We start from the raw sequence: 9,879 nt of genomic DNA, 5'->3' as shown, positions 1-9,879 counted from the left end.
ATGCATGAGATAGATTTGCAGGCACTGCTTCCAATGTATGCAAATCTACCTCATGCATATTCGTTGTGGACATTCTGAAAACCTGGCCTGCTTGTGGCTCTCGAGGACCGGAGTTGGCCACCCCTGGCTTAGGCAATTGCAGGAGAACTTCTGGCAGCAGGTGCTCTTCCCTCCCTCAGCTCCAGCAGCTCCAGTCAGCATCCATCTTTGTAAAGTGCATGGCCAAGGAGCTGCTGATGCACTGAGCAGGAAAGGACGGATTGTGGGCTTGTCCCAGAGCAGCACCACCATATAGAGACTGAAATGTCAGCCATAACAGGTGGTGTTCCTCTCTTGCTCCTGGCCTGGATCCCTTCACTCTCGTACACACACGCACCATTCTGGTTAATGCAAATTAACAGAATTTAAATAAAAGATTATCTGATTTTTTATTTCTTTTTCCATACTTTATCTCTATGTGTTTTAGTGCGCACTGTCTCTGGTTATAACAGTAAGGAAAGGGTCAGAGATACCCCCCGCCATCAGAACCTGCCCTCCAGGGGCCGCCTGGCCAATGCCTCTGCCCCAAGGTCGGAGTCTCTCTCCCGGAATGGACCCATCCCCACCAGGAGCCCCTCAGTCCCACCCAAAGTCCTTCCCAGTCATCTGATAAAACTTCATGTTGAAGGGTCTGTAGAACTCCTGGAGGCGCTGAATGACTTGTTTCTCAATTTTTGGATGTGGTCTCCCTTTGGATTTGCCCAGACAGCGAGGTCTGCTGCTCCCCTCAGGCTTCTTCAGGCAGGGAAAGCCCTTTGTTTCATTGAAGTAGAAATGTTTATCTGTAATGACCCTTTTGAGACCCAGAAACTCTTGAACACGACCCATTTCCCCAGCTGGGTCACTCACCAGTCTCTCCCCGCTGACAAAAAGAAATCTGGAGAGAGGGAAATATTGTAACCAGTTGTCCAGATGCTTGGCATAAATCCCAATGCGAATGGCACTCCAGGAAGTGTCAATGAGGCCCGTACTAACGTTTTTGAAGGCCAGCGCTTGGAAAGTGGGAAGCGTGGGGGTTTTGGAGAGTGTCTGGGTGTAGTCGGATATAGCTCTAGTAACCGGATTCCGTACCACGACTATCAGCTTCGTCTCTCTGGACATGTTGTAAATGCGCTTTGGAGCTTCCTTGGTGACAAAGTAGCTCGGTGTTTTCTCCATGGTAATTTGCCCGTCCAGTGTTCTGGGCATCAGGCTCCTGCAGAAAGGGGGAGGCATGCTTAGAATTACAGGAAGTGGTCCACTTTGATTTATTTCATGCAGCGCTATGATCACATTTAATAAATAACAAGCATTATTCATTGTAATCTTTTCTTTATCTCACGCAGTGTTGTGCACACTCAGAGTACTCTATAAATAATACAAGCTTTATTCATCGCGATCTGTTCTTTATCTCACGCAGTGCTATGCGTACTCAGAGTACTCTATAAATACCAAGCTTTATTCATCGCGATCTGTTCTTTATCTCACGCAGTGTTATGCACACTCAGAGTACTCTATAAATACCAAGCTTTATTCATCGCGCTCTCTTCTTTATCTCACGCAGTGTTATGCACACTCAGAGTACTCTATAAATACCAAGCTTTATTCATCGCGCTCTCTTCTTTATCTCACGCAGTGCTATGCACACTCAGAGTACTCTATAAATACCAAGCTTTATTCATCGCGATCTGTTCTTTATCTCACGCAGTGCTATGCGTACTCAGAGTACTCTATAAATACCAAGCTTTATTCATCGCGATCTGTTCTTTATCTCACGCAGTGATATGCACACTCAGAGTACTCTATAAATACCAAGCTTTATTCATCGCGATCTGTTCTTTATCTCACGCAGTGATATGCACACTCAGATTACTCTATAAATACCAAGCTTTATTCATCGCGCTCTGTTCTTTATGTCACGCAGTGTTATGCACACTCAGATTACTCTATAAATACCAAGCTTTATTCATCGCGCTCTCTTCTTTATCTCTCGCAGTGCTATGCACACTCAGAGTACTCTATAAATACCAAGCTTTATTCATCGCGATCTGTTCTTTATCTCACGCAGTGATATGCACACTCAGATTACTCTATAAATACCAAGCTTTATTCATCGCGCTCTCTTCTTTATCTCACGCAGTGATATGCACACTCAGATTACTCTATAAATACCAAGCTTTATTCATCGCACTCTGTTCTTTATGTCACGCAGTGTTATGCACACTCAGAGTACTCCATAAATACCAAGCTTTATTCATCGCACTCTGTTCTTTATGTCACGCAGTGCTATACACACTCAGAGTACTCCATAAATACCAAGCTTTATTCATCGCACTCTCTTCTTTATCTCACGCAGTGTTATGCACACTCAGAGTACTCTATAAATACCAAGCTTTATTCATCGCACTCTGTTCTTTATGTCACGCAGTGCTATACACACTCAGAGTACTCCATAAATACCAAGCTTTATTCATCGCGCTCTGTTCTTTATCTCACGCAGTGTTATGCACACTCAGAGTACTCTATAAATACCAAGCTTTATTCATCGCGCTCTGTTCTTTATCTCACGAACTCGTGGCTGTCAGTGGGTTCAATAACCGACGCCGGTAAAATTGATCGTCTGCTGTCAAACCCGCTGACAGCCTCCGCTTCTATCAAAAAGGAGGCGCTAGGGACTCACTAGTGTCCCTAGTGCCTCCTTTTACCGCGGGCCCTCATTTGCATACAGGCCAATACTGAATCGCGTGCCCAGGACACTGACCTGTGCATGTGTCGGGAGAGCGGACGCTCGCCAGCTCTCCTGCGACTTTTACTGTTTCGTCCCGTTTGTAAACTAAATGTGCTTCAACATCCTGAAAGCAGAGATCCTCATAAGAACATAAGAAGTTGCCATACTGGGTCAAACCAAGGGTCCATGAAGCCCAGCATCCTGTTTCCAACAGTGGCCAATCCAGGCCATAAGAACCTGGCAAGTACCCAAACACTAAGTCTATTCCATGTTACTGATGCAATTAATAGCAGTGGCTATTCTCTAAGTAAACTTGATTAATAGCAGTTTATGGACTTCTCCTCCAGGAGCTTATCCAAACCTTTTCTAAACGCAGCTACACTTAAGTGCTCTAACCACATTGTCTGGGAATGAATTCCAGAGCTTTTTATTTATAAAAGGGCCGCATATATGTTAGGTGGTTAATAATTGTAGCGTGTGTGTAATAAGCTGCAGTGCATGCGTGGGGGCTGGAGGATTTATGCACTTATCTCACTTATGGATACACTTGTGCCGACTCCAGCCCCTCGCCCAAAAACCGTAGACGCAAGGGAAGTCAGATTTAGTTTCCGTGACTTGATTGGCAGTGGTAAATGTGTGCGTACATGTTTGATGACATTCGCACGCACTCCATTTGTAAAATATGTAAATGTGCGCCTTCTTCCGAACCTCATCCCCGGATGCCCTTTACAGGGGCGGCAGCCAACGTGCACGCGTCTTCCCTCTGTTCCGAAAATTCACTCACCACGCGCAGAGGCTGCCCCCGTGTAAGTGGTTGAAAATCCCCCTCCCCCAGCCGCTGCCGCTGCTCCCCATGACACGCCCCCTGCCTTTCATGTCCGGCCCGAGCTGCTCTCGCTTCTCTCAGTTGCCACAGGATCAAAGGCTTTCCTGCCCACCCTTTTCCTCTCAGCTTTGGGGGCTGTTGCTCTTATTCTGTGAAACTAAGGGCTCGGCCTTTGCTGGGCTTAGGGAGGGTCTTTTCAAAGGCAATTTTTTTGGGAGAACTGTAGAACTCCACACACTCACTGCACGGGTGGGGGCGGGGGCTTTTTCGATTTTATAATGCGCGCAGATAAATTCTCAAGCAGCAGGCGGAACCGTGCGCGCGTAGTTTCGCGTGTAATTGCGTTTGGAAGATTGGTGTCACTGATGGGGGCATCTGCAGTGTTGCAAAATGTCCCCCCCCACCACCTCTGTAAGTGCTGCTAAGTGTGCGAGAGGATGAGCTGTGACCCTGCAGGAGAGCAAGGCTCACAGGCCAAGCTGAAAGTCCTCTGCTGGCCTCAGCCAACTTCTACCTGGGCATAAAGGTTAACAAATCCTAACAGAAGATAGATCCGATGAAAGCTTTGTTGGATTAACTTAAGACAGGTCTGAGCAGCTTCCTTCCTCAGGCTAGGACCCTCACCCACCATTTATTACAAGATAAAGGAGTTTGCAGGGGTGCAGAGTTCCTTTTCCTGTCTCCTCAAAACTAATCACCTAGCTAATGGGAATTAATTGACGAACTTCAGAACCATCGTTGGCACAACATTTTCCCTCTTTTAAAAAGGGGGTTCCTGAAATGTGGCTCTTGTGTAAAGCTTCCCTCTTCAAGTACCTGTCCAGAGCAGAGGGGCCACTGTCACCTCCCTTCCCAGGCCCCATTCTGTGGCGACCCAGCAGGGTGAGCTCCAGGGCTACGGCAGGAAATCCTAGGACAGGTAGCAGCAGCAGCGTCAGTGCCAGCCTGACAATAAGCCTCTCCAGTGATTGGAGCCTTCCCAATTCCTGTGCTTTGTTGCTGGACTGATTTGGGTGGAGCTTCCCGAATAAGAAAAGTGTCCCAAAGTCTCAGGACTTTTTCCATGCACTTTGCAGAGCAGCCTTCTCTCCCTAAATCTCTGGCTACTTTAGAACTGTTTGCAAAACAAGGTCATAACCGTGCAAGTGTCAGAGCCCGCCCTGAGAAATTCTGGGATGCAGAAGGCGGGAAGGGGAGGGCAGGGCTGAAGGATTGCGATGATCGGATATGGCGCAGGCGCTCCTCGGTGCTCTCGCCATTCCCTGTCCCTGGAAAGAACACGAGGGTTGTGGATGCGTTGGAAACGAAACGAAATGAAAGAAAAATGCATGAAGTTTATTTCAAAGGCGGCCTCCACTGGCAATGCTTTTCACTCCCTGTTCTTCATGGGGCAGGGGTCCCCTGCAAAGGGCTCTGGGAGGCTGAGGCCGGCGCCTCTGCTTCATCGCACTCTGTAAATGTTTCATGATTGCGCAGTCGTGTGAGCCACATGGAACATTTGTTTCAGATTTTGCGGAAGGTGCGAAGTTTTAAATAATGAATTAATAACTAAGCGTCTGCCACAGCAAGCGGTGCTGGCCCGAGCAATCTGCACGCCAGCAATGAAGAACGGTGCCAGCCTTGCGCTACCAGCGCCATCGGCAATTGGCTCACCGGTGGGGCAGGAGTGTTTGGGGATCACTCCCGCCCCGTGACGAAAATTTCAAGCAACAAAGAGTGTAAGAGGGCCTGGGTAGGGGCTAAGAGGAAGGGATCGTGGAAGGGGCAGGAGCGAGTTAAAAACAACATTTTCCAGCAGTGGCAGGCATTGCTTTTATTTTGCTTTGATGGCAGCCTCAGCTCAGGTATTTTAGGTGCTTGTGGTACTTGGTACTGCAGGTTGAATAGGACTGCTCCCTATCTCATCCCTGTCGGCACCACAGGCTCATCACCTGGTTTGGGCGTTGGGCTGTGTGGGAAAGGTCTGCAGATGGCCCAGCTGTGTGAGCGCAGGCAGGAATTGCACCAAAATATATTCTGTACCTAGCTTTGCTTCTTGCTGTAACCAAACGCTCTTTCATAAGGTTTTTTTTTCCCCCTCACATACAGAACTGGGAAGAACTGCTGGGAAAATCAGACTCACAGTGTTTAGTATAATGCCAGGGAGTTAGAAAAGGATGCATGTGCTCCACAATCCTCTACAACTACTCAATCAGTGGCATTAAAACATAAGAGAAAAGCGTGGAAGCGAGAGCAAGAAAAGAGTGCTATGTCCATCCCTCGTGCTGCACTAGTGAAGCCCCCGCAGGACCTCCAGCAGGAAGGAGTCTTCTGTCTCCTCTTCCATGCATCCAGCAAGCCCTCCTCCCCCTTCAGCTCCCTTTCATTAGAGGAAGGTGAACATTTCATGCAGGCATTAAACCTTTCGGGTCATGCACTTGCCAGCGCAGTGCACCTCTCTCCGGTCCCTGCGGCTTTCCTAAGTCATTCCTGCCAGAGCAAACAGATCTATAGAGCCCAGTACAATATTTGCTGAAATAATAAGACTTGGATGGATTTTTGTGCCACTGGCAGGAAGGAGAATGTCTCATGTTCAGACTTCCTGCTTTTCAAAGGTAATGGCACTGAAAAGAGACCCCACAAAGAGGAGGTGGGTGAAGCTGGGAAGTGGTGACGGGGGCTTCAGGAAAAATGCAGCACACTTCCTGAATCTCACATCAGCTCCAGGAAGCAAGGTGCAGGCCCAAAGGATGGGAGAAAACGCAGGAGAAAATGGTGGAAAATGAAGAGAAAGAATGAGGCACCTGCCTGGTGCCTTTTCTCTCTCTTGCCTCTCAGTATCTGAAGCAAGCATCACACTTACAACATTTTCCTAATCTGGGGGCCTCCTGTCCTGATCCAGACCCCGACTCTTCCAAACCGAGTCCCTGGTGGTGTTTAACTCCGGATCACACAAAGTATCTCATAAAAAGAAGCGGAATGGCAGCCTCGCCTAAAAGGGGAGTCAGCGCCTAATGACGAATCCTTCCAGCACCTGCTCAGAAGGAAGCGCAGCAGCGTCATCCCAGCACCTGCTCTCTCATCAGCCTCTAACCTGGCTCACAGGGAGCTGGAAACCCTGCACACATTGGGGATTAGTGCTTTACAATCCCCCCCGCCGAGACAAACTTAGTCACCTGTGTTCTGTTTACCTGCAAAATGTGACTGAGTAACCACAGAATGAGCTGGAAACCGAGTCAACATGCGAAGCCACAGGAAGGAGCCCCAGTGTCAGAGAACAGGAGCGAGGTCGCCCAGCGGGGCAGAGGAACATCAGAACGAGTGCGTAAGCCACAAATTGGAAAGGAAGCAGCCCACCAGCTGGTCTGATACTTTGGAAGCTTGTGTGGGCTCCATCCATCAAGCGTCAGAGCTCTTTATCTCCCGGGTTTTCGCAACAAGATATACTGCAGCATTGCAATGCATTCCCTTGCAGAGCAGCCAGGCCAAAGGATGATTAAAAGCTACATCTCCATTTCCCAAACTATCAGCGCAGCTAGTGACAGATACCAAAATATTTCTAGTCTCAGTGTTTCGCTAGGGCTAGGCTTTCCCTTACGATGGGTTGGGCCCCTGAATGGGGTGGCAGGTTCCTCAAGTGGCTATGTTTTCTAAGGATGTGCATTCGTTTCATTCGTTTAATTCATTTCATTCGTTTCGTATTACATGTCATTTGTTTCATTCGTTTAATATTTGTATAGGAAACGAATGAAACAAATGCACATCCCTAGTGTTTTCCAGGTGCCAGCAGCAGCAGTATGATTAGTACAGGTCAGCGCACACTCACAGGCCCTTGCACGAGCTTCTGTACTAACAGCAAGCCCTACACGAGGAAAGATCAGAGCTTGCACTGCATCGCGGGGCCCCGTGCTGACTCTCATTACTAATGCTGTTGCCACTTGCAGATCACCACCCGGCTTGGCACCAGCCACGAGCAGAGAGGAGGTGGAGATTGCCACTGCTCCTACCCTAGAGAAAAATGTTGTCCCCGTCAACAGCCTGTCCTCTCGTCCCACCAGCTGTCATCCAACTTTGGCCCAAGGCCCAAAGGAAATTGTTGCTGCTGACCCTGTCCAGAGGGATTTTTGCAGAAAGGAGGGATGAGATGCAGGAGGTTTTTGATGGTTGGATTAGGTGGACAGGAATTGGCTGTGGAGGATGAGAGGGAGAATGAGAGAAGGTTGACTGAGGGATTTTAAGAGGAACTGGGGGAGTGAGAGGGTATCAGCTGGTGGTGTCTGAGAGAAGGAGGTGAGAGAGGATGAGGAGGGAATGGGGGAGACAGAGGGGAAATGACAAAGGATAATGTGGGGGCTATAAGAAGGATTTGGGAATGAGGGGATCAGTTGGAGGATGCAAGAAGGGCTGGAAGAGAAAGAGGAGCTGTGGGATGTAAGAAAGGATCAGCTGGAGGGGCAGAGGTTTAGAGAAGGGGTGGGTTTGAGAGAAAGGACTAATAGGAGAGGGGGGAGGTTGAGGGTGCAGGGAGGGGGAGAGTGGAGTGATTGTTGGACAGGGACCAGACCCTGATAATGTGTTTTGCTTGTCTTCTGGGGTCGTACTGGCCGTGCATGGGCTCCGCTTGCCTCAGAGTCTGGGAGAGTGTTCCTTCTTCTAGCACACAATGACTTTGCTGCATTTTCTTACACACCCCAGACCATGCACAAGACAAGAACAGCGCTGAACTCCACTGGCAGAGAGGCAGCAGGTTGTCAAAGACAAGACTTCAATTACCCAAGTGGGTGGCTTCAGATGATGTCACGAGAAACATCAGAAAATGTCAACCAATACAGCCATCATATTTCACTAATTCAACACCTAGCAACTATACAAATGGTACTGAGCAAGTTACAGTTCTGAAAGTTTAGTTATGGGTTACCAAGAAAAATACCTGGCCAGTTGCAGCTCCTCAAAAAACAGGGCTAAGTTATTGGTGAATGGAAAATCAAGGGGCCACATGATGCTACTTTTGCAGGAAATCTAGGGGCCACATGATGCTACTTTTGCAGGAAATTGAGGGGCCACATGATGCTAGTATTGGAGGAAATCTAGGGGCCACATGGTGCTACATTTGCAGGAAATCTAGGGGCCACATGATGGTAGTTCTGGAGGAAATCTAGGGGCCACATGATGCTACTTTTGTAGGAAATCTAGGGGCCACATGATGGTAGTTCTGGAGGAAATCTAGGGGCCACATAATGCTACTTTTGCAGGAAATCGAGGGGCCACATGATGCTAGTATTGGAGGAAATCTAGGGGCCACATGGTGCTACATTTGCAGGAAATCTAGGGGCCACATGATGGTAGTTCTGGAGGAAATCTAGGGGCCACATGGTGCTACATTTGCAGGAAATCTAGGGGCCACATGATGGTAGTTCTGGAGGAAATCTAGGGGCCACATGATGCTACTTTTGTAGGAAATCTAGGGGCCATATGATGGTAGTTCTGAAGAGAATCTAGGGGCCACATCATCTAGTTTTGGAGGAAATCTAGGGACCACATGATCTAGTTTTGGAGGAAATCTAGGGGCCACGTGATGCTAGTTTTGGAGGAGCTGCACAGTTGTCTGATGGGCAGAAGAATTCAATTTAAATGACCCGCTACTCCCCTTCACGTATTTTGAGATTGTCTCAGCAAGCGATATTGCCTGATCCAGCTTTAAAGCAGAGCAAGGTGCTGAAGATGAGTAAGAAAGCTTCTTCTCTACTAGAAATGGGATTGCAGCCATGTTGTTTAGTGTTTTGCTTTTCATGCAGTATTGTGGTTGATTGGAGTTTGTGAAGTTATCAGTTTTTCAATATATCCAAGGCTTAAGGGATTTACGCTGGTTACGGATATGGTTTCTGTGCTGTTCTGACAGGTATAATGAGGGATTTTAGATCATGTTCTGGTTCTATGGATTTTATTACTGTTTCTTTCAGGTTTTTATTGTATTATTTATTTTGGCATATTTTTAGTTATTTTCAGGATAAAGAAATATTGTAGAACTGGTTCCTTTTTTTCTTAAATTGAGCATTTGGTCCGTGTATATTCTGAAATGCAATTTGTTGTCATGTATAGGCTTTATTTGTATTTTCATTTTTGGTAACATGCTTAGTGTGAAGTTATATTGAATAAAGCAGAATATTAAACTTAAGTAAATAAACTAGCAGATGATAATAGCAAGGAAAAGCTTCGGTAGTGAAAGGTTTTATATCTAGAGCTCATGATAAAAAAGGAACTCGATTTAATTTTTAGCAGAGGACTTGAGCAGGACTGAAGAACATTTTTCTATTTCTTATAAGATTTT

The 9,879-nt window shown here is 47.3% G+C and overlaps 1 protein-coding gene across 1 annotated transcript in view; it reads right to left on the bottom strand.

The window, feature by feature from the left end:
- Positions 1-409: 409 nt before the first annotated feature.
- HS3ST6 (heparan sulfate-glucosamine 3-sulfotransferase 6) overlaps positions 410-9,879 on the bottom strand; it is a 67,476-nt gene continuing 58,006 nt past the window's right edge. Inside the window, exon 2 of the mRNA XM_029577578.1 lies at positions 410-1,234. Within this exon, the coding sequence (XP_029433438.1) occupies positions 616-1,234 (619 nt within the window). The 3' untranslated portion in view covers positions 410-615. The remainder of the gene's footprint in view (positions 1,235-9,879) is intronic.

The sequence above is a fragment of the Rhinatrema bivittatum genome, chromosome 14 (genome assembly GCF_901001135.1).
Source record: "Rhinatrema bivittatum chromosome 14, aRhiBiv1.1, whole genome shotgun sequence".
NCBI classification, from domain to species: Eukaryota; Metazoa; Chordata; class Amphibia; order Gymnophiona; family Rhinatrematidae; genus Rhinatrema; species Rhinatrema bivittatum.
The sequence above is the reverse complement of the archived record's forward strand: the minus strand, read 5'-3'. Positions and strand labels throughout refer to the sequence as shown.